The 25,635-nt window shown below is 41.3% G+C and overlaps 1 protein-coding gene and 1 long non-coding RNA gene across 5 annotated transcripts in view; one reads left to right on the top strand and one right to left on the bottom strand.

The window, feature by feature from the left end:
• The first annotated feature begins 362 nt into the window (after positions 1-362).
• On the top strand, positions 363-23,670 carry TYRP1 (tyrosinase related protein 1). 3 transcript variants are annotated; one of them, XM_061629746.1, is made up of 9 exons: positions 363-493; positions 2,202-2,660; positions 5,719-6,041; positions 6,877-6,954; positions 7,466-7,670; positions 10,143-10,310; positions 14,791-14,970; positions 17,808-17,954; positions 23,250-23,670. In XM_061629746.1, exons 2-9 carry the CDS (start codon positions 2,297-2,299, stop codon positions 23,453-23,455), a joined length of 1,671 nt encoding a protein of 556 aa, XP_061485730.1. In that variant the 5' UTR covers positions 363-493; positions 2,202-2,296; the 3' UTR covers positions 23,456-23,670. The 3 variants fall into 3 exon arrangements, with proteins under 3 accessions (XP_061485730.1, XP_061485742.1, XP_061485736.1); XM_061629752.1 differs by lacking the exon at positions 363-493 and adding an exon at positions 1,589-1,644; XM_061629758.1 differs by lacking the exon at positions 6,877-6,954.
• Positions 14,290-25,635, bottom strand: part of LOC133386165 (uncharacterized) — a 42,504-nt gene continuing 31,158 nt past the window's right edge. Inside the window, exons 3-4 of one of the 2 annotated variants that reach the window (XR_009763069.1) lie at positions 17,530-17,569; positions 14,290-15,676 (exon numbers count right to left, since the gene is read on the bottom strand). This is a non-coding gene — a long non-coding RNA (uncharacterized LOC133386165). The remainder of the gene's footprint in view (positions 15,677-17,529; positions 17,570-25,635) is intronic. The other variant, XR_009763070.1, reaches the window with a different exon arrangement.

The raw sequence follows: 25,635 nt of genomic DNA on the forward strand, positions 1-25,635 counted from the left end.
GCCCTTTATTTTCCAGACAACACCCTCCCCTTTCTTGGGTGTTTATATGCCTTTGCTCCGTTCTCCCTCCCTCTGCCCCAAATCTCCCTGTGGCCCTTTCTTTGCATAAGAATTTTTCAAAAGCCTCTTCAGTTGTGGGTTCTTTGTTTTCATTGCAATTACTTACCCATGACCTTTCCGAAAACATGTAAAATCACAAGGAGATCCACATGAAAAGAATCATGTGCTGTCGGAGGACTTATCCAGGCAAGCTCATTGAAGTAGAAAGGGATTAGGAGGAGAGAGAAAGACAGAAGGGGGGGTCACACCAAACCAAATTGTTGGCAAGGCCAGGATTAGAAAGCAGACAGGAATCTAAAACAAATTAGCTCGGTTTGGTTCAGGGTGGGAGCGACAGGCAAGGACTGGAACTGAAAGGACAATCCGTGAAGTCGTGCTCAGGAAAAATAAACAAACAACAAAGAAGAGACAAGGCAGAGATCTTGTGGGAAAAGTATGTATTAGAAATGTTCTGTTTCAACAAAGAGTAATAAAGTGCTAATGCATGCAACAATAGATTGCAATAGTGTGGGATTTGGGGTGAAGGGCAGATTTGGGATCAATCTACAAGAGCAGGAATGCAGAATTATATGTCGCAAGATGCTGCCTGGCAGGACCACCATAATAATTAGTGCATGGAAAGCTTTTTTACTTTATGTCCAGGAATGAGACACCCACACATAACTGATTGTTTTTGTTGAGTAAAGGCAGGGATGGAGTTGGAGAGATGAGGACAGAAATGGTGCTTATATTAAGCAATTTAGACAGCAGTCCCAACCACGTCTACTCAGTCATCAGTCCTACTGAATGCTGTGGGGCTTACAACCAGATAGAGATGGGGGAGAAATTTGATTCAGTTCGCATTTGAAGCTGAATCTATCAAATCTGAACTTTCAGAAACAATATGAGAACTGAAACACAGCTATCCTTCAAAATTCACACTTACCCACATTTTGCTGAGCAGTTCTCCAACCAAACTACATTTGTAAAAGTGCGTATATTAGGGGAAAGTGTTCAAAAAAAGATACATTAGTAAATTATTAGTAGTATATTAGTACTAATGCATATATTAGTATATTAGTACATAATAATACCATTGTTTGCAAAAATATGCTCATTAGTAAAAATTGCATACCAAAGTGTTTATTAGAAGAAATTCACACTAAAATGCTAAAGAATGTTCATGCAGATTTTTTTTTAAAAAAAAAACGAATTTCTCAAATTGCTGCAGAACTGAATTTAAGATTGGAAAAATGAGATACTGAGAGACCCAAAAATGACAACTTCTTCCATCCCAACTAGGGATGGGGTTCACTCTTTGGTTCCGGTCTGTGTTTTGGTTTTTGCGACTGGCTTGTGGTAGCAGTCCGCAACATTTTCCCCCAGATTTTTTTTTTTTGCGCTATTTCCAGTCTGCTTGTAATAGCTAATTAAGTTGCTACTGCTGTTGGCAATCTTTCTACTGATGGTCTCTTGGGTTTTCTATATAAATTTAAATTATGCAGATCACGGCCTGTCAATTCTGCCTCTTGCCTCAGGTTACTGCGGTGCTGACCAAAGATGTTAATGGCGATTGTTATCACCTCGTTGAGACAGAACTCAAAGGTATACACATTGCAGCACTTCAAAGCAAAGCTGTTTACATTAATAACGATGTCCACTGATTTGCTTTTTTAAAAAGCCAGTGTCACTGACAATGAAAGCATTAGTCAAACCCGATCCAAAGACATACAGGGTTTACAGATTCTGACAGAATTCGGTAACAAATCCAAAAATGCTAATATTCACCCCCATCTCTAATTCCAACTCCCTGTTAATTGGGGTTAGGATTGCAGCCTTAGTTTGTTTCCTTTTGACTTGAAGCTGATATGTTTGTATCTTCCTGTTGTTTCCAGTCCAGAACTTTAGTTTGTACATCCAGTGAGGCAGGACCTATTATACGTATTCCAAAGTAATGACACTGTGATTGTTGTTGATGGTTATAATGATTTTTGGTTATGACAATCGAGCAATCCAAAAGATTATTGCATTGAACTCCCCTTCACAAATGGAAAGCATCTGATGGAGATAAGGAAGTTTCTCTTCATTTGTGAAGCCATGTCTTATGGCAGCCACTATAGTGTTTTAATATCTTCTTTCTTTTTTGTTCTTCCATTTTAAAGTTTACATCACGACACAGAGAGTTTACTGGATGCTTATTCACAAGAAGGGACACTGTCTTAGATCCTTTAGTTGTTCTTGATTCTGGACCATTACTATGCATCTATCCATATTACTTCTCTTCACCCTGTTCAGGGAAATTAGTGCTCAGTTCCCCAGGCAATGTGCTACAATTGACACATTGACAAGAGGGGAATGTTGTCCAGACCTGTCTCCAGTGGTGATTCCTGGTTCAGACAGTTGTGGATCATCTTCTGGAAGGGGTCAGTGCATACAGGTGATAGCAGATTCAAGTCCCCATGGACCCCAGTACATGCATGATGGCCGAGATGACCGTGAACAATGGCCTCTACGCTTCTTCAACCGGACCTGTCAGTGCAACAGAAACTTCTCTGGATACAACTGTGGGTCCTGTCGACCTGGCTGGCGAGGTCCTGCATGTGATCAGCAGATCCAAATAGGTAAGGAAAGTAACAAGACAGACAGCATATTTAAACTGTTGTTATGAGTTTTCTCACAGATGTTTATCTCTTTTTAATGGTTTCAGCATTTCTAATAGCTGATATTGCTATTTTTCTGAAAATTATCCACAATTATTCAGCTTTCAGAACTTCTGTGAACTCACAAGCCAATCAACACTTCATTTAAAATGTGCTAGCATCTGCCCTAAATATTTTTGTTAGCAGAAGCTTAACAGTCTCTTAACAATGTACTACACACATACTCAGTATTAAGTCTCATTGTTTTCAGTAGAACTTACTCCCAGGTAAGTGTGTGTTGGACTGGAACCTAAATCAAAAAGAAAAACAGAAGAAAAAAATTCCAATAACATAAAAAACAAATAAAAATATTTGGACATTTTTGCGTCATAATGGGTAGATTGGGAATTATGGGCTCAGATTCATTGCTTTGCTTAACAGCACTGCCCCTTTCTCTTCTTTCTGTATTAGTAACCATCCTGGGTGTGCTAGGGGAACATGTGCAACAGAGGAATATAACATTCAGAAATGAAATGTGGTGGTGTTTGAAATCCTGGGTGGTTTTAGCACACCTTGGCAAAGAGCTCACTTTGAATTTGAAGGGGTAACAGCAACAGCCCTATTTTGGCATTATCCCATTCTGATCTGAGGGGGGTTGGCGGGGGGAGAGAAATCTGTAGGCTACCCTTATTCTAATGGAGGTTCCCTATGCATGATTTAAGAAGAGGAGCAGAGATGTCCTGTTATGTTGTTCTTCTTCTAATGCCACTGTTAGAGATGTAGTAATAGGATCCCAGTTCTCAGATGCACATTCCAGCAGCAGTTCTGGTCTGTTCATTTGGCCACCAAACAGATGATTTGCACTAAGATGGAAAGTTGGGGGCAGAGGATAGGGTTTTGGGTTATAAAGGTTATTAGTTAAAAGATAACAGATAAAGACATACAGTTTTCAGATTGTAATGTATATGTAAAGTATGCAATGCTAGCAAAATTCAAAGTATTTTAGACACAGGTATAACTTGTTTTAATTAGTTGTTGATTTGCATTTCAGTAAATGAAATATATTCATTACTGTAACTTTCCCTTATGTGATTCAGAACTAGGGCTGCAATATTTAATTAATTAACAGGTTAAATTTACTAATTCAGTGTTTAGGTGCAATCTTATACATGTTTACTTGGGAGTAAGTCTCACTGAACTCAGTGGGACTTCCTTCTGAGTAGACATACACAGGATGAATTGAGCAGGGAGTTAGACTCGATGGCCGTACAGGACCCTTCCAACTCTACTATTCTATGATTTTATTATCACACTCTCCCATCAACTAAAAAGGTCCCCCTAATTAATTGGGACAGACTTATTTTCATATATAATTTGTAATACAGTTGCTTATAAAAACTATAGCTTACAAGCACCATCTTAAAAGAGGCATTCTATCCCTCCTCTCAGACCCACAGGAGGAGGAATGCCCCCTTAAGAAGATGCTTACAGCTACACAAATGTACATCAAAGAAAATATGTTTCACTTCAGAAAAAATGTGTCTGTACATTTATTCAAATCGAATTGTCAGTTTAATTTATTCATCAATTAAAACTCATACAATAAATAATTCTTTCAAAAATTAGTCAGATCACAAGCCTGTTTGCAGCTGTTTAACTGCACTAATCCTTATCCAGCCTTTTTATTGAAACTAATCCTTTATTGTTAGGTTCTGTTTATACTTTACTAGATTAGCTTGAACCATTCCATTAAAATAACAAAAGCATTTAGGGCTGATTTATATTTTATGTGTGTATCACTTGATAGCAGGAGAGCAGATGAAAGCTATGAGTGTCCCATGTTGTTTGAGCTACTGTAGAATATAAAAATTCTGATGCAGAGGGTATGCAACCAAAGATGCATAACTAATAACCTGTAGAGGAAACCACTGTGTTGTCTGATAGTCCTGTTTCTGGCAATAGGGGAGAAATTCAATTCAGTCCACATTTAAAGGTGAAACTACTTAATTCACACTTTCCAAAACAAGATGAGAACCAAAATACGGCCATCCTTGGAAATTTACAGTTCTCTGAATTTTGTGATGTAGTTCTCCAACCAACAACTTTTACAAAAATGTATATGTTAGTGAAAATAATATAAAGAAATGCACTATATTGGGGGAAATTGCTTGCAAAATAAGTAAACTAGTCAAAACTTCATACAAAAATGTGTTTATTAGGATAAACTTGCATTAAAATACTAATTTTCATGAGGATTTCTTTTTGAAAAAATCACAAATTGCTACAGAAATGTGAAGAACTGAATTTTAGGTTGGAAAAATGAGAAATTGGGAGAACCAAAATTAATGATATGTTAATCTCTACCTGACATTGACATACTCACACCCCCATCTGCACTGTGAAGGGTCCAGTCTTCCTGTCCAAATGCTAACCAGATTTATGTAATTTGATGCTACATGCACGTACACTGGGCTCAGACATCCAAACTCACATTTTTGCCTGTTTGAATTATCAGTGTAAAGAGGAATCTATTGTTGAATTATGTATGTAGACAGTGGCTCTCCGGTCTACCCATTTTCCCCATGAGCAGAGGAATCATGTGCTAATTTGTGCATGCACTAAACAAATGTTCTACATGTGTGTGGTTCCTACTGTTTTCTTAAGATGATTCTGACATAAGGATGATGCTCTAACATGTAAATATGTATTTTGGATACTGTTCTTGAAAGATTATAGGGGTCTCATCAAAGGTTACTGTTCTCTTTTACAATGAAATTTCCCTCTCTTTTTAGAGTTCTAGTTCCCAGGTCTTGAAATTGTCACATTGTATAATGAAAGTTTAAGAGTAATCTTTGGCTCCTGCATTTATTACTGAATAAAATACATCAGTCCCATAATACTGGGGAAGCCAAGTTCTGATTTTGAATGCTTGGGCTTAATGGATATTCCTTTTTATATTGATAATTGATAGGCATGAATGATTGGTTTCCTATTTCTATTTATTTTTGATCCTCAGTACAATTTGCTTTTTAACTTTTAGTCAGAAGAAACCTTCTGGATCTGAATAACGAAGAAAGGAATCAGTTTCTAAGAGCCATGCAACAGGCCAAGAACACAGTGCATCCAGACATTGTGATAGCCAGAAGGAGACGAGAGGAGATCATGGGCCCTGATGGCAATACACCACAATTTGAAAATGTGTCCATTTATAATTATTTTGTGTGGTCCCATTATTACTCTGTCAGAAAGACATTCCTTGGACCAGGACAGCAGAGTTTTAGTGGAATAGATTTCTCCCATGAAGGGCCAGCATTTCTTACCTGGCACAGATACCACCTACTACAGTTGGAGAGAGACATTCAGGTAAGGACCTTTCTGTGATTCCTATGCTATGCTGCAGTCAAGGAATGTGCAGGTTTCAAAATGTGTCCCTTTAAAGTGAGAGGTGAGGAAGCTTTCTCAGCCCAAGGGACACATTCTCTTGTGGGCAACCTTCCAAGGATGGTATACCAACAGTGGGTGAGGCCAGTGGCAAAAAGTGGCTGAAGCAATGAGTGTGACTCTTGCCTTTGAACAGTGTCCTACATTCCAGCCACACAAAATCCAGAGATTTCTGCATGCACACACTCAGCACATCCCTCCATCCAGGCAACAGAGAGGTCTCGTCGTTCATTTCTCTGCCCTCCACTGCAGTTCATGGGCTGTCCATGGCAGGGTGGAGGAAACACACAGTATGATGATGTCGTTCTTGTGACCTGTCCTGGGAACTACTGGTGAATGGCATGTAATAAATTTAATACTGATCATAATCATTCCGTTGTGTAAATCTAGAGAAGGAAAGAAGCAGGATTGTCTCCATGTCTCATGCTTAGTAGGCCGTCAATCTTATTGAAAGCTCCTTGTTGGATAGGCCGCATGATCTGATCACCTTTTGCCTAAACTGTTCTTTTCCTTGAAGGTTTTCCTTTCAAACTCCCCCCTCCTTTTTACAATTTCTATTCTCCAATCATCTTTTCCTTCCCTATCCTTCTCTTTCACTATCCCTCTATGTGCTGCCACCACCTCGTTTTTTGTTTAATAATGTCCTCTTTGTCCTTACATTTAGGATTCTCCATGATTGAAGCATCAAGTGTTTATTTTCATATGTTAATGAACCATTACAGAATAATCTTCACCAGTGGAACTTTCATATCACCAGGTGTCCACTCAGGGTTTCTCAGTGGAGCCAGTCTCAAGCCACCGAGTGTTCAGCAGTCAAGTAACAATAAGTCAACTGGTGTGTGATCTACCCATCCCTGGAATCTAGTTTGATTAAAGGGATTGGGAAATTTGCAATTCACCTCAACGAAATAAAAATGCCAAGGGTTATCTGTCAAAGTTGTGGGATGCAGAAAACAGTGGATAGTTGGGGAGGGCTGCAACTCACTGGTAGAGCACATGCTTTGCATGGAGAAGGTCTCAGATTCAGTGGGCTGGGAAACACCCCTTTCGGGAACCCTGGAGAGCCATTGGTAGTGTAGACAATACTAGACCAGATGGACCAATGGTCTGATTCTGTGTAAGACATCTTCCCATGGATGGGAATGGAGTTTTGTTTATTTTTTGCACCCAAATCTCTGATATTTCAGTGGGGAGGAACCATATCATTTCCACATATTCAAATGTTACTAGAGTGACATCCTGGGAAGAAGTGCCATTGTGGTAATGAGTTAACCAGCTCAAAATTGCAGCTGGCTTTACCTACAACCCTATTTAGCTCACCATTAAACCATTTTTGGTCTCATCAGGACATGCTACAGGACCCTTCCTTTGCTCTTCCCTACTGGAACTTTGCGACAGGTAGAAACACCTGCGACATTTGCACAGATGACCTAATGGGGGCTGGAAGCAACTTCGATGACTCCCTTATTAGCCCAAATTCCATCTTCTCTCAATGGCATGTTTTGTGTGAGGAGCTTGAAGACTACGATACTTTGGGAACCATTTGCAATAGTAAGTCCAGATTCGTTGAGTGTATTTAGCACTCTTTCCTCTTGCAGTTTTCAGCAACTAGCATTCAGAAGCATGCTGCATATGACAGTGGAGGTAGGACATGGCCATCATGGTTAGCAGCTGGGAAGCAGACGTGGGGGAAGTAGCCAGATGAGTAAATTGCAATCAAAAGTAACTTTCAGAAGATGTAAAAGGTCTATTATAGACTTGTCTCAGATTAGGTACATATGAAATGTCTCTGCTTTTGAGTCCCGAGGAAAAGGTGGTGGTCTCACAATTTCTTCTTCGGCTCCAAAAAGTAAAACTAGGATTTTAGCAAGTGAGTCTTGCTCCGAGTTCCTGATGAAATCCATGTAAAGGCTTGCTGTTTCCTCCCCAGAGGTAGAGTCAAGGTCTGCACAACTTGTGACCCATGAAGGTGAACAGAGCCCACCAGCCATGTATGGTGGTCTGCCTGGTATTTGAGAAGCCACCCCCAACTCCTACCCAGCAAAAAACAGAAGGTTTATTGCATTCCTGGTGGATTGCTATGCATGCCTGGTGGGATTTGTTAACTTTTGGTAGGTGGGAAGCTGCAAAGACGTGTCCTAGTCCCTTTCTATAAACAAGAACAGCAGATAGTCTGCCCATTGGGTGCATAGAAGGCAAAGAGAAAAATGCACCATCCATATAACATGAATCGTGGATCTTTTGCCATCTTGCCCCAAGCCCTGCTAAAAGTATCAAAGAGTTTTGGTTCTTCCTGATTCTGAAAGAGAGAACTAGAAAATGGCAGAGAGGGATAATTAAAAGAAATTATAATTATAAATATAATTATAAAGAAAGTAGCTGTAAAAAAAACTAAAATGGTAGCTTGCCTGCATTCCCTTCACATTACAATCCCTCTAAGAAAATCTTGATATACCATATGAGATTTGCAGCCAATGGAATATACAGCGAAAATGAAACTTCTTGATAGATACACAAGCTTTGTTTCCATGGAATATGGAATCACAGTTCAGTATCCTGGAATTGTTCCATATGCTCTTTGACTGATTTTAGGTCAGCAGTGAAAGAGTCTAGACTCCTTGGCTGGCAATCGTAAGGAATCATTACTCCCTTGAGCATAATTCTCTCACTATTACTTACTTTGATGTTTTTGGATTCTCTGCTTGCACACCAATTATAATTTGACACCTAACCTTCTTTTAACACTATATGCTGAATCCAACAAAGCCAACGTGCAAGCAGAATGACTTCCACTTCCACACCAAAATTTCCCCTTCCTCTCCTCCTGCCCCCCTTCCTTCCCCCCATTCTGCTCCAGATAATTGGGGAGAAATTCCGCTGCACATGTGGAAGGTGTTCCACCTGTGCAGTAACTTCGTTGATACAACCCTATGGGTCCAACATGAGAAATTTTAGGTACCAAGGATAATTACCCCCATGGTAAGCCTCTGTAATTGCAATGTGGAATGTGGCTGTTTCAAACTGTCAGGCTGTAAAATAATTAAAACACAAAACATCCACCTTGTCAGATGCACATGCTGGACTGTGAATACAGTTACTTAATTCATTAGGTCTTTGGAAAAACATTTTCTGGTTTAGAGCAACAATGCAAAATCTCCAACACTGTTGTTGTTTCTAAGGCTGTCCTGCAACAGAGCATATATATTAATGTTCCACAGCATGCATTCTTCCAACCTTAGCAATCCTTTCAGCAACACTATAAAATAGGTGAGAATTATTATCTTCATATTGAAAATTTCCCCTTCCTCCAAGGAGCCCAAGCTGTCATACATGGTTTTTCCCCTCCTCGTTTAATCCCCACAACAACCATGTGAGGTAGATTAGTCTGAGGGGTAGCAACTGGACTGAGGCCACCCAATGAGCTCCATGCCTGAGGGGAGATTTGAACCCTGGCCTCCCAAATCCTCTAACCACTACACCAAATTAGGGGAGTGGGGTGATGAAGCTAACAGAAGATAGTGATTTACTAGACAGTGTAATCCTATGTCTTTCAACTCAATGAGGCTTACTCCCAAGTAAGTGTGTATATGTAAGACTGTGTGATCTATGGAGTTCATGGCAGAGGCAAAATTTGAATAGAGCTCTTCCTGGCTCACCGTGGTCATTCACTTAGCTCTGTATGGCAGTAGGCCTCTGTGTGATATCTAGCATAGCAATCCCCCACCTCACTCCAGCATGACTATTTCCAAGGCAGCAAGGAGCAGATTTAGGGGGGTATGTGAGGGTGGGAGGAGAGGAGGGGAAGTTTCATTGCCTCTCTTATGTGTGTCTGAGATATTATGCTACTGCCACTGAAATTCAGTGGTTCAAAGCTCATGTGGCACACAGGGATAACTCAGAGTAGGTCTCAGCCAAAAGCCAAAGATATTCCCTGTTCTCCCTAAGTCTGACCCACCATTGCATTTCCTAGACTTTGCAATCATCTCTGTCTTCTTTGTCCCCACCCCCTTCTTTACATGCCAGGCACAGAAGGTGGCCCAATTAGACGAAATCCTGCTGGAAATGTTGCCCGCCCAATGGTGCAGCACCTGCCTGAGCCACAGGATGTTGCTCTTTGCTTAGAAGTTGGATTATTCGATACGCCTCCATTCTATTCAAATTCTACAGACAGTTTTCGTAATACAGTGGAAGGCAAGTAACTCTCAGAGAAAAGGTCTGAAACCAGAGAGGCACGCAATCCACCATGCTGATTGAGTTTGCACCGAGTGAAAATAGGTCAAATCCTTTTGTGGAAGAAATTATCTGTTTAGGAAACCACCTTTTCTCATCAAGTTCATCAATATAGGAACAATGTATTCTCAAGATCTGGAATCAGATTGAGTGAGATGGTGACACCTTTATATTATTTACCAGTTTTTCCCAAGCTGAAATAAGTGACAAAAAATGTACATTTCATTCATTCATTTAAATTATCAACTATCACACCAATATCATAGTGATGTACAGTAAAATCATTAAAACATAAAATTATAAACATCAAAATACAAAAGAAATGACCAACACTGAACCAATACACATAAGTATTCCTTCGCTTTAAAAAGAACAGAAAAACACCAATCACTTACCACATCACTTTTTTTTTCCAGTTAAGGCAAAGCAAATGCTGTGTCTTCTTGCCAACTTTTCTCAGTAGTATTTCCTATGACTAAATATTCGTTTACAAAAGTCAAGACTTTTCATTCTGAAATATTGATCTGACACAAAAATAATTACATTGCTAGCAAGTATCTTTAAAACGTATTTCAACATCCCTGACTTCAGTTATAAATAATTACATATATGCACACACACACTCACATACACACACGTATCTTCTGTTTCTGATTCTCAAGGCAGCACCGCACTTTACACAACCAACAAAATTCCTGTGTGATATTTTCTACAACAGTTTGTGAACAACATACATGTATCTTTAAATGCCAGTGTGTTCAACATCTACACCCATCTCTTTGAACACTGAACAGCGTGAGATGCATGCACACAAGTGCTTAAAGTTGTAGCTATGTTGTCCACGCTTTGCATGTTTACTGCATGGGCAGCAATCACATATACTGTACAAAGTGTGTTTTATTGAAGTATTTTTGTTCTTGTCCTACATGAAATAGACATGATTTTCCCAATTAACCAATTACTTAACCAATTAACTAGGCTGCACAAAAGCCAATTAGTTATAAAACTAACCAGTTTGGAAAAAAATATTTGTGAACATAGGTAACTGTCTTATACCAAATGAAGCTAAATGTGCATCTAGGCGAAAGGCCATAGCTCAGTGGTAGAGAATCAGCTTTGCATGCAGAAGGTCCTAGGCTCAATCCCTGCCTGTCCAGGCAGGGCTGGGAGAGACTTCTGTCTTCTGAAACCCTGGAGAACTGCTGCTAGCCAGGGTTGACAATACGGAGGGAGATGAATCAATGGTCTGACTCAGTACAAGGCAGCTGGCTAGGTTCCTGTGGTTTCCTCTGACCAGAGAATCTCCAGGATCTCAGGCAAAGGTCTTTCCTGCTTCTTCTAACAGTGAACCTGGGACCTTCTGCATGCAAAGCAGATGCTCTGCCACTGAGCAATGGTCCCTCCCATTTACCCTAAATCAGAGGTTCCCAAACTGTGGTCAATGGACCACCAATGGTCTGTGAGCTTCATTCAGGCGGTCTGCAGCGTGTGTGCATTAAATTCTCATCTTGATTTTAACGGTAATTGTATTCCTTCTTTCATTTCTTAAATTGTATTTTATTGTATCACCGTTTGAATTCTTTGGAATGCAAATTGTAACACAATAGAATACAACAGAAGAAAGAAAAGAAGCAATAAAAATACCATTAAAAATCATATAGCATCTAGCAGAGCGGATGACATATGCTACAACTGGCTGAAAAATCATTAAGTGGTCTGCCAAGACCATCAACCATTTTCAAGTGGTCCACGGGGGGGAAGTCTGGTGACCCTAAATTACTTGGTCCAACTGGCTACAAGCCATCCAATTATTGCATGTTTCAGAATATTGGGTTGTATGTCCAAGGGCATCATTCTTTGGGTACAAAGCCACTACCGCAAGTAGAAACCGCATTTTCAACTTGGCATAGCCAGTGTGGGGGTTTTGGTAAAAAATGGGTTATCGGTACTCATATATTGATTAAAAGTGTCATGTGTACCATACAAAATGGCTGCTATGGGCAGCAAAAAAAGAGGTGCTGGTATTCTGTCACAAACAAAGCCCGGGACACAGCTCTCCAATCCAATGCTTAGTTTCCAACTGTGTAAGTTAAATCACAGTTAATGTTTACAAGAAAGGAAGAGATGTCACTGGAGGTGCAGTGTGTGCTCCAAGCAGAGGGTTCAGCAGGGCTGCAGAGGTAAGGCCCTTCATTATGCTAGGTAACACTGGCACTGTTGCGCTAGTTTTTCTGCTAGTATTTGGCAACTAGTAGAGTGATGCCAGTGCTAATACTTGATATGCTAATGTAACATTGGATAACCTTTCATATTTCCATAGAACTTTGTAGTGCATATTGGCTTCTGTGTCTCCTTCTTTTCTTTCTTAAGCTAGTGACTTGCCAATACTTACTAACAAAGTACAAATTCCAAATTGCTTGAATTTTTAAAACTTTTTTAGTTTAGTTGGTGCTTTCTTACTTACTTGCACTGATATACATGGCACTTGACAAGATTTTGCAAGTAAAATGTTCCTGCTCCAAAAGACCTTGTTGTATAAATTGTGGCAGTGGGAAAGACAACAGTCAGAGGAGAGGCATGGGAGATTAATGCAAATATACTTATTTATACATAATTGGGCTTGGCTGCCATTAGGGTTACAGTAAGCAATGAACACTGATGAATTTTTGGAAGGACTAAAGACCCAGAGAGGAGGCCACTATTTACCGGCTCAGAGAGGGAGTTCCGGCCATAAGGAGTAGATATATTCAAGCATGAGTACTTGGGGAAGGGCCACAGCAGAGCACATGTGTTACATGTAAAAGGCCCACGTTCCGTCTCAAGCATCTCTAGGTAAGGATGGGAAAGGCTCCTGTCTGAAACCCTGGAGATTTGCTGCCAATCAGCATAGAGCAGGGTGGGCAGACCTTGGGCTTGTGGGATCTACGGTGTTTTTACTAGAACCTAAGATCTACCAACCAGAGCCTGGTACAAATGATATACGCTTAGAATTAAAGAATTTGGTGTGCAGGGATTTGTTCTGAGTTCAGTGGTGTAGTGGCAAATTCAGAAGTGCAGGGTCCCTTTGTGATAGTCACAGCCACGCCCCTCTCTCTTTTTTTGCTGCTGGGTTGAGAATGAAATCCTTGTTAATGCCTTCTCTTACAACAACAGACATCCCTAGGAGCCAATAAGCATGAAAGAGGAGAGTGTTAACTACTGAAAAGAGTCTTCTCAGTGGCTGACTCACCTCATTTCACTCTGATTGGCCCCTATCAGCAGGAAAGGACAATGAAGCATGTTAGAAGACTCTTCTCAGCGGCTAACACACTCTCCTTTCATGCTGATTGTATCATAAGATGCTGGAGACATAGGGACCCTACTGGGACCCTGCTCCCAAAAATGTGGGGTCTAAGACCCCCTGAGACCCTGGACAACTATACCACTGTCTGAGTCCTAGAACTGAACTAACAGCCCTTCCACACACAAATCCTAAAACTTACTTTATTCCTGGTGTATAATTTAGGGTGGGGGAGTCATTTTGTTGCTGCGGTTGTTCTAACTGGATGTTAGAAATCCTTGCTGATCTACTGCAAGTCACCCACAGATCTACCAGTAGAGCCAAATCTACTTTCTGCCCATCCCTGGTCTAGACAGTACTGAGCAACATGGTTCAAGGGTCTAACTCTATGTAAGGCAGATTCTTATGTTCTCATGGTATTGTTGCAGGAGTAAAATTCACATTGGGAAACATTACTGTGTTATTTGTTTAAACATAAAACCAATGTGGAGTTTAACACTTAATTTTATTCAACGCTGTTTGAGCTTTTGGCCTCACTTTAGAAGAAGGCAGGATATTCCCCACCTAATTATTTCAGTTCTTCTGATGACCAAGATTCTGACATTCCAAGAATTTGTTTAGTGCTGTTGGAGAATCAGCACTGAGAATTGTTAGCCTCCCTGAAGCAGAAGGTCCTTTTCCAAAGTCAGTCTGCTGGCAACCATTCAGGAAGAGGCATGTGGGGAACTGAAGGAACAGCTGGCCTATTAGGATACATAAGAACATCTTGACACTCGTGTCTGCAGTTAGAAAATGCACATGGTGGTCTCAATTATATTTGCTGCCATTTCAGTCCAAAAGCTGTAGCCTTAACTCAATGCTAAAACAAAACAAAAAACAGATTGCTGTGTGTGTTTCACCACCAATGTGCAACATTTCACTTTGCTTGCACAACAAACACAGGAGCAAGCAAGCCACTTCTTATTTGTCAAGTATCATCATTTATTATTTAATCTCAACATTGACTGTCCCACGCAAACAGCAGCCATGCACTGAATCAATGCAATTTCCTTAAAGAAGTTAAGAGAGTGGTCCGACATCATGCCAGACAGAATTAGAGCCAGCTGATATAATTCCATGATTGTTTCCAACTGGTGTCGCCTCTTTATCCTTACACACCAGGCTACAGCGATCCTTCGGGGAGGTACGATCCAGCTGTTCGCAGTCTTCACAATCTGGCCCATCTGTTTTTGAATGGCACTGGAGGGCAAACCCATTTGTCCCCAAATGATCCCATCTTTGTCCTGCTGCACACATTTACTGATGCTCTCTTTGATGAATGGCTGAGGAGGCATAATCCTGGTGAGTTGCTATGGTTTGTATTATTTCCCCACTATACTGAAGCAAAGAGAATGATTTGCCCACTGCAACACATCTGTCTGATTCCCATCCGGCAGAGTGTCTGAGCTACATTGGCCAGGCAGGCACCCATCTCTGCCTGCACGAAGGAGCTGCTATGATCCCATTGCAACAGTGCAGCTCTTGAAGGGGCCTGGGCTCAGGGCTCAGTGGCACAATCACATACTTCTGTTCCTGTCTCTGGAAGCAGAAAGGTATGTAGCCAAAGAAGGAGTTATTGTATTGTCTGAGGATGCAGGAGAAATTATGCCAAGGGATCACAAGATCTTACGGCATTTTCCCAGGTGAGTTGACCAGAACCACAGAAATAGTTACATACTCTTTTCCCCATCTCATAACTTCACAAATATAGATCATGCACTGCTACCCTTCAACCTCTCACCTACTCCCTACCTCCCCCCCCCAAAAAAAAGACCAGCCAAACATTGTGCTCATTGTTGCAGGGCATATATTTGCAGGTCGTCTTTAAAAATCTTATAGCAATAGTTTTTTGTGGGGGTGTTTGCAGGAAGCTGAGTGGCAATTCTGGCAAGTTCCAAAGAGCTGTTTGTTACTTCAGTAAAATTGCATACGTTCATGTCATGTTCCCCTAACAGATGCAACAGAAAAGCAGCTGGCCTGGGTGCAGGCTGCCAGTCTCTTCGGGTTTCTGGACAAAGAGAGAACAAAGAAAATGAGTATAGGGAAGAAGCAAACATATAGGGCTTCAGAGCGTGTCAGAAGGCAGTGGTTTTTTAACAGCGTTTGGGGAGTGGGGTCGACCCCAGGAATGCCCAGAAGCTCATCAGGGAAGACCCTTAATTATGGCTAAATGTCCTTAAACCATTACTAGTCCACCTTTACTCATTTCCTCCTGCAGTGAAAAGCCGCAGGGGTGACAACACTCTGCTTTTGCAGGGTGACAATGAAGCCAGGTAGATGTCAATGGTGTTCCCCATGAATTTGAGAATATACTTTACACCATGCTCTAGAATGTTTAGTTATTAAATGTGTTGGTTGCCTCATGCAGATGCCTCTGATCAAGGGGTTTATTTCATTTTTTTTTTTTTTAATTGACATGGTTGCAACAAAGCGGGTTGCCAGCCTGGTGTCCACAGGTGCCAATGTGCCTGCCAGTACTTCCTATGGCACCCCACGAAAGGTCTCCACAAATATCCCTTCAAAAATTCACAGTGCATGAGGGACGGTCTGCTTTTTCTGCTCAGTTCCTGTTTGCACTGGCTTACCCTGTCCCACATTGAAACACCCTTCCAATATCCCCAGGACTGGACCATCCTCTACCCACTCACAGAGCACGAGGGAAGGGCGACGCTGCACAGAAGCCCAGGGAGGCACATGATTTTCATCCACAAATCAGAGGAGCAGACTTCCCCTGCTTCCCCCCCCCAAATAATGCCCAAAAGTAATACTGGAAACATTACAATTACTCCACAACAGTAATAAAATTACTTCTTGTTCTATTACAATCAAAATGTAAAGGAATTACCCACTAGTTCCTAAAAAAGTAATGAATTACTTCCAAGCTCTGATCAAAACAAATAAAATTCCATCCATATAAGCAAAAGAGTAATCACTATGAGAATAAACAGAGACAAAATAAATGGCATTAAAATGACATTAAATTGTTCAAAGGTGATTTCAAATGCCTGGAGAAAGAGTAAAGTCTTTAGCTCCAAAAGACATTAAAGCCCAGGTGGGCTCTTTGAGGACAGCATCCCACAGTCAGGGGTTCACCACTGGAAAGGCCTTCTCTCTTGTTGCCACTTTCCATACTTCGGAAGGAGAAGGCACTCTGAGGAGGGCCTTGGTGGATGATCTTGGACCCAGGTAGGCACATATGGGTAGAGGTTCCATTAGGAACTGGGATCACAAGCCATACAGGGCTTTACAGATTAACACCAGCACTTTGAACTAGACTCAGAAATGAAATGGAAGATACTGCAGACAGGAAAAGACCAGAAAGAATTTCCAATACTTTGCAGTCCAGTTCTGCAGAAGACATACAGTGGCTCCTCAGTGTAGGAACGAAAGGGCTCTCTCAGGATAGGACATTTGAAAAACACTGCTTTAAGGGAGCCGATGAATGTTAAAAGGCCGTAAATATATGATTGTCTTACTGATCCTTGGTACTCTTATCTTCACAGTAATGGGGTTGATATTCTGCCTCCAGAACTCAACATGTTATATACTTAACATCCAACATAGCCTGTCCCTGCCCTAAACTTTGGGGGCCATAGGATACAGTATAAAAAAGGAGGACTCTTCTTCATAGGAACCAAATTCTTATTTGTTACGGTTGAAAGTCCAGTAGGGTGAGACTAAGGGCTCCTCCAGATGATCTATTTATCCTGATTTGCTTACACAGAAGTTAGATTTTATCTGCTCTTTATTAAGCATCCATTATGATTTGTTGATTTGTTGTAGGGCAGTTATATGAAAATGAGCCTTCATCCTGTTTTGCTTGTGGGATGTTTATAGTCTTCAAGTTAATCATTCACTCACCCCATGCTGCTCAATGCATTTCCCTGGCTGCATTTCCAAACTGCAAAAAAATTTAAAAAAAAAACAGTTTTGTTTTGCTAGGGTGATAAAGCTCTTTAATCTACTTTAACTGCACAAATCTAAAGTTTCAGCATGCACTTGAATCCCTCTCTCAAAATATGGACAGTCTGGAGCACCCTAAATGTTTGTTCTGGAACTGACCATCTAGCATCCAATTTAATGCTGTTATCCATACCAAGTCCCTAAAACTGAACAAGTAAGATGTGTTTTCCCTTCAGATATCTCAATATATCCACTAGAGAATGCCCCCATTGGACACAACAGACGGTACAACATGGTGCCATTCTGGCCCCCTGTGACCAACAATGAGATGTTTATTACTGCACCAGAAAATCTGGGATACACTTATGAAGTTCAGTGGCCAAGTAAGTTATTCTCCTTTTCATTATATAGCACCATCTTTTTCTTCATTACATGTGAAATAACTATGAAAAGCTGTTCTCCTTTCACAGCTGCTTAGACTTGAACTGTATTTAATTGAAGCCCATCAAAAATTACTGATTTTTCAATCTATGCTGCTTGGTTGGCCTGCTTTAATCAACAAAGAAACAAACAAAACTAAGGGAGAAATGCTCATTCACAGTATCATAATATGGCAAAGCTAAATATTCAGGATTTAACAAAGGGTAGAGACACACTTTCAGTTTTGCTGGCTTCGGTGCACCTCCACCTCCATTTTCTGAACACAGGGACACACAGCGCCAGGCAAACTCTGCCCCCTTTTAGTACAAAATTTCGGACGTTGCAGCTCTAGCACGCTTTCCCTTGAATTCAGGTTCACACAATCTTTAAAACTGATTGACCATCAACCCTATTGCCATTCCAGGTGTTTCCAATGAAAACACTTTGCTGTAGGCTCAGGCAGACACAGTGACTGGCCCAGTGCTTTGCTGTGGGTCCGTCCTAATCAGCAGTAGGGAAGGGAGATGGATCTAGTCACAGGCAGAGTTGTTTCAAAATGCAGCCAGAGAAAATGGTCCGGCTGCTGTTGGAGTAACTAGTTTGTCTGCAGCCAAACAAATAAAAACAGAGGACAATCTCTTTACTTGTCATAGGAGAATATCATGGCCCATGACAATACACTCTCAGTGGAGTAGATTTGCTCCTTAGTTTGTCCATGCTTTCTATCCCTATGTTTTCATCATCCCAAGCAACCCATGCTCTTTTCTAAGGAAAGTCACCTGGGACATATTCATACATAAGTTTAAATACATAGCCTGATGACAGAGTATTTAAAAGGGTGTTTTCTTGCTCTGGTTTACAGAGGAAATGATTCAGGTTGCATGAGTTGAATTGAGGCTCTCAGAGCTCCATCATAACACAATTATTGGATTGGTAAAACCAGTAAAATCTATGGAGGAGGATCTTGGTAGCAGACAGAAGGGCATACTTGACACAGCACTTACTTAAACTATAGAATTCACTATTACAAAACGTAGTGGTGGCAAATAACTTGGATGGCCAAAGAACAGGCATCTAGTTAACCAATGTGTAGACTAGATGAGATTTTGGTATGATGTAGTAGGGCTCTTATTATGTTCTAATGGTACGTGTTCTAGAATTATGGCTTCTAATGAGATATTGTACAACCACAAAAGTGGCTGTATACTATAGCCACCATAGATTTTTCACATTCCGCCATGTTAAATTGAAAATACCCCCATGCCATTCTGCTGCTTCCCTTTAGCTCATTTCAAAACAAAATCTTACAAAACTTATAGTCCTGAACTCAGAAACACTTGCTTAACAACCTTCTAAATTTTCATGGTGATACACAAAACACTCAGACAGAATCTGGAGTTCAAGTGTAAAACAAGAGGGGGAAAATCCAGACCCCTGTTGGGTTTTTTTCTGTCAGTGGTCTCATATTTTTTTGAAATGAATTAAACATCAGCCATGTTCACATCCTGTAATCCTATACTGACCTTGCCCCATACTCTGACATTCATCTTCTGCAGTTTAAAAGTTTTAAAAAATGCCTGGCTGATTTCTAATTAATTTAAGAATATTAACATTGGAGCCTATGATAGCGTAGGCATGGTCAGTAAGAACCAACTGTCGGTGTTCTAAATGCCAGACTCATAGCTGTTTGGCCTGGCTAATCAAGGGGCCTCAGTCACATCAGACATTTATTCTACTTTAAATAGTCATGGCTTCCCCCAAAGAATCCAGGAAGTGTAGTTGCTGAGAGTTGTTAGGAGACTCCTATTCCCTTGACAGAGTTACAGTGCCAGAGTGGTTTAACAGTCAGCTTCTCTTCCCAAAGAATTCTGGGGACTGTAGCTCTGTGAGGGGAATAGGGTGTCTCCTAACAACTCTCATCACCACAAACTATACTTCCCAGGATTCTTTGGGGGAAGCTAAGACTGTTTAAAATGGAACAAACATCTGGTGTGGATATGGTGAGGGACAGCTTTGGTTTAAATTTGTGTGGGAGACTACAGGTGCCTGTTGTAGAATAAAAAGGTGAGAGAAACCCTAAAAAATAATGATACTGTTCACAATGTTTTCCTTTTGGAAAGGAAAGGGGCTTTCCCTCTGCCCAGTGCCCACTCACTCAATCTCCTCCCTTCCCTCTCCCCCTCCCCTTCCTGTCCTCCTCCTGCCCTCCCTCCCACACATCAGTTTCACCTATCCTAAGCATGATTGCACTGGAGTAAATCCCATTGACCTCAGTAAGAACACAAATGATCATACCTACCCTCCCTCCTCTTCCCTCCCATCCCCTCCCTCCTCTTCCCTCCCCTCCCTCCCTCCTGTCCCTCCCCTCCCTCCTGTCCCTCCCCTCCCTTTCTCCTTTCCTCCACTCTCCCAGCCCCTCTCCCCCTCCCTATTGCCTCCCTCCCTCTCCTTCACCCTCCTTCTCCCTTCTCCCCATGATCAGTTTCACCTATTCTAAGCATGATTGCATGGGAGTAAATCCCATTGAACTCAATAAGCATGCAAATGATCAGACCTGCCTCCCCCTTCCCTCCCCTCCCCATCCTCCTTCCCCTCTTCTCCTCCCTTCTTCCATCTTCCTCCTCCCCTGCCCACTCCAGCCCACCCTCCTGTCCTCCTCCTCCCCCTTCTTCTCCTCTCCCATGGTCAATTTGACCTATCCTAAGCATGATTGCACAGGAGTAAATCCTACGAAGTCAATAAGCATGCCAATGATCAAACCTGCCCCCTTGCTTCCATCTCCCTTCTTCTCCCCTTGACCTCCCTCCTCCTCCCCCATGGTCAATTTCACCTATCCTAAGCATGATTGCAAGGGAGTAAATCCCATTGAACTCAATAAGCATGCAAATGACCAATCCATTCTCAGCAAATTTGCATAGGATCCCATTTCTTACCTCCCAGATTAAAAAGCAGAGAAATTCACTAATAGACAAAATAAAACCTTGTGGTTGAAGAACATACCTATAGCCAACATATATTTCTATCAAACTTTAAAAAGCAAGGAAATTGGGCAGCTATAGTGAATACACCAGGGGAGCAAGAGACCTGACCTCCTCTCTGAGATATTGTACTGCCCTACGAATTGGTAAAAATGCAAACACAATTTGGGTCGGTCTTTCATAGTCCAATCCACTTCCTATGTAGCTTGGAAGAACTTGGTAACGTGTGCCTCTGAGCATACGGTGAGTGGTGGCAACACCTGCCATCTCCAAAGGTGGAGAATTACATTTTTGTATGTTTGTTGGTGTTCTTCTTACTTTGCTTCTTTTCTATGTTACTACAGTTTCTACAGAGAATCTAACTTAAAAAATTATATTTCTCTCATCGTGCATCTAAGAAAACTGCGTCAAATTTATTTTCATTAATTTCAAAGCCTTTGTATTGGTCAATGTCATATGATGGTGAAGACAGCCTTTTGTGTTTCAGACTGGAAGTTATGTTCTATTTCTATTTTGGGTGCATTAATAGTTGAATCTGAAACTGCAGTTTGATGTAAAAACAGACTGATTACAATATGTTGCTACTTAAGTAATGAATCTAGCTGTTGGAAAAAAACAAATATGGCCTGCCCAAGATGCATGTTTTCAGCCTGCTATGCTTAAACCATTCCACTGAAGGAAAGGTGGGCATGGTCTATTAAAAACATAGAGCACACCTAGAATTTTGCTATGATATATTTCACCTCAGAACAGCTGGTATAGCACAGTGGGGAGGACAGCCTGGGTGGGAGTCAGAGTCTGTGAGTTCAAATCCCTGCTCATGTCTCCTGGGTGTAAAGGGCCAGCTAAAGATCACCCCCACAGTGAGTAGCTCAGGGGTTACATGCCCTGCCACCTGTGCAGCCATGGGCAAGATGCATAGTCCCAAGTAGTCCTGGTGCCCCCCCAGCTGGCAGTTGCAGACAAGAAAGGGGCTGGCTTGTGCAGCTGTGGCAAGCTGAGCAGGCCCTAGCGAGCTGGGGAGGACTAGCCTCAGAGGGAGGCAATGGTAAACCTCCTCTGAATACCACTTACCATGAAAACCCTATTCATAGGGTAGCCATAAGTCGGGATCGACTTGAAGGCAGTCCATTTCCATTTTCCATATTTTACCTCCCACTGTTTTATCTTCTGCAAACTGAGACACTCATCATGTCCATTGGAGACTATTCTACAGAATAGTCAGTGCCATTATTCCACAATTGTTCTTGGAGGTTTTTTTAGTGTAAAGCTTGCAACGTGTTGCTGTAGTTCACATATTCACAGAAACAGAAGCAAAAGAGAATGATTTACTATAGGAAACTTCACTAAAATTGCAAAGTAAATCAAACATTTAAAGTGACTATCTGAACTACATCAACTGTTTTAATATTGTTTCTTCCTCCCTGCTGAAACAAGATCAGCACAGCACATGTCTTCTTTCTCTTATTTGGGCTGATTGCAGGTGTTGCCACCACTCACCATATGCTCAGAGGCACATGTTACCCAGTTCTTCCAAGCTACACAGGGATTGGACTATGAAAGACCAACCCAAATTGTGTTTGCATTTTGACCAATTTGTAGGGCAGTACAATATCTCAGAGAGGAGGTCAGGTCTCCTGCTCCCCTGGTGCATTCACTATAGCTGCCCAATTTCCCTGCTTTTTAGATAGAAATATCTGTGGGCTATAGGTACATTCATAAACGACAAGGGGGTTGGGTTTTTTGCCTATTAGTGAATAGTTGTGATCAATAGTAACTTGAAATTACTGGGACTTGGTATCAACCATACTCTCTAAAGCAAGGTACTCCAGTGAATTACACTTCTATCTACATCAAAACCAAAATTAAATGAAATGGACTGCCTTCAAGTCGATTCCGACTTATGGCGACCCTATGAATAGGGTTTTCATGGTAAGCAGTATTCAGAGGTGGTTTACCATTGCCTTCCTCTGAGGCTGGGAGGCAGTGACTGGCCCAAGGTCACCCAGTGAGCTTTATGGCTGTGTGGGGATTCGAACCCTGATCTCCCTCCCAGGTCATAGTCCAACACTTTAACCTGGCCTTTTTGAACCAGTGTGCCTCCAGATGTTGTTGGACCACAACTCCCATAAGCCTCAGCCAGCATTGCCAATGGTCAGGAAAGATGGGAGTTGTGGTCCAACAACATCTGGAGGCACACTGGTTGGGAAAGGCTGCTCTAACCACTACACCACATGCAAGACTTTAATCCCATGTGCCTTTTCTTCTACTTCTTTATAGCTCGGGCCCTCCAAGTAACTGAAATCATAACTATTGCAATTGTAACTGCATTGATCCTGGTTGCAATTATATTTGCTGTTGCCACATGTATAGTTCATGCCAGGAGAAACAAGGATGAACTTCACCAGCCTCTTCTCACTGATCAGTACCAGAGCTATTCAGATGATTATGACAGCATACCAACCCCAAGCCACTCCATGGTCTGAAGAGGCAGCAGTCTGTCAGCACTCCGCAGCACCTGCTCTTTCTCATCTGATTTACAATAAAGGACATGAAGAGTGACAAAACCTTGCTAGATTTCACCTCATCAGGGAAATCTCAAGTCATTTGTGTCAGTAATGTGTTTTCTTTGTTAGACTTGCTCAAAATTTCCCCTGAGTTCACATGCTTCACTCCTCAGCCACTTATCCATAGTATGAAATAAATGTCCTGCACTTCCAGATTGTCAAAGTCTGATTATTGACATTTTCCACAGAGGCTTAAGCTAATTGCTGAGTATATTTATTCCATTTAGATTTTTTCCTAGCTTTGATTCTTTTCCTCTGCATGTGCAGAATTAAGCTGAAATGAGAATATGGCTTTCTGAACATTTTCAACAGCATCAAAAAGCACCTGCTCTTTTAACAATTTGTTGTGGATTAAGCCAAAAAGAAACAAAAGTATTCCCCTGTTTAGCAAATCTTCCCCTCAGTGGACTTTGTTTTCCCTCAGTGACTCCTCACTGGCTAGGATCACCCATGTGGTCAGTCTAGGATGCATTCCTTCCATTCACAGATGGCTTAGTTTTCCCCACGTGAAATCAGCTTGTCATCATTTCTTATTGGCTATATATCATTGTAATGTAATCACACTCACTCCATGAAGCATGAATGGCTGAGATGGCTCTAGCAAAAAGGGGGGGAAATCCTAACTAGGAAAAGATGGCACAGAAGCAGCACCAAACAGGTGGAATAATGGCAATGAACAGTTAAAGAAAGGGGGGAGGGATTCCTACACATATAGAAGAGGGAATTTCAGCAGGTGTAGCTCTTTTGTATTTGGCCCTCCTAAACATGCAGCATGTCTGCCTCTACTTTTACACTTCGCAATCTGTTCTTGCTGTGCTTTTTGCAGTACTTTGTTCTGAAATGATCTGCAGGTTATGTCTACATGCACCTTCCGGCCCCATCTGCACTATACATTTAAAGCAATATCATACCACTTTAAACAGGCATGGCTTCTCCCAAACTGTAGTTTGTTAAGAGTGCTGAGAGTTGTTAGGAGACCCCTTTTCCCTGCACGGAAGTGCAATTCCCAGAGTAGTTTAACAACTAATCCCTCTTCCCAGGGAACTCTGGAAATTGTAGCTTTCTAAAGGGAATAGGAGGCTCCTAACAATTTTCAGCACCCTTAACAAGCTACAGTTCCCAGGATTCTTTGCGGGAAATTGTGACAAATGAGGACATTGAACTTGTCAAGGATTACCAATACCTTGGCACAGTCATTAACTAAAATGGGGACAATAGTCAAGAAATCAGAAGAAGGCTAGGACTGGGGAGGGCAGCTGTGAGAGAAGGTCCTCAAATGCAAAGATGTATCACTGAACACTAAAGTCAGGATCATTCAGACCATGGTATTCCCGATCTCTGTGTATGGATGTGAACATTGGACAGTGAAAAAAGTGGACAAGAGAAAATAATCTCATTTGAAATGTGTTAGAGGAGAGCTTTTCGCATACCATGGACTGCAAAAAAGACAAATAATTGGATGTTAGAAGAAATTAAACCAGAACAATCACTAGAAGCTAAAATGATGAAACTGAGGTTATCATACTTTGGACACATCATGAGAAGACATGATTCACTAGAAAAGACAATAATGCTGGGAAAAACAGCAGGGAGCAGAAAAAGAGGAAGGCCAAACAAGAGATGGATTGATTCCATAAAGGAAGCCGCAGACCTGAACTTACAAGATCTGAACAGGGTGGTTTGGTTCACAACAGGTACTATTGGAGGTCGCTGATTCATAGGGTCACCATAAGTCATGATCAACTTGAAGGCACATAACAATAAAAAAGAGGCATGAGCCTACTTCAGGTGTATAGTGCAGATGGTGCCTATATTATTCATTAACTTACATTCTTGAATAACATATGCAGTTCTCAAAAAATAAAGTCCATTTGATTCATTTTCATATACACAGAAACAAAATATCCTTTGCATGGACCTTACTTTTTTTTTAAGTAAAGGGCAGCAGCAATTATCGAAGATTAACACAAGATGGCAGTGCTGGAAGCAATTTAACCCTCCCTCCCTCCGAAACAAAGCCAACCTGCTCTCTGCAAATACGTTGTATAAAGGGGTTATGTGCAGGAAAATGTCCAAAATCCCATTCAATATTTGTACCA

Source organism: Rhineura floridana, chromosome 1, assembly GCF_030035675.1.
Source record: "Rhineura floridana isolate rRhiFlo1 chromosome 1, rRhiFlo1.hap2, whole genome shotgun sequence".
Classification (NCBI taxonomy): Eukaryota; Metazoa; Chordata; class Lepidosauria; order Squamata; family Rhineuridae; genus Rhineura; species Rhineura floridana.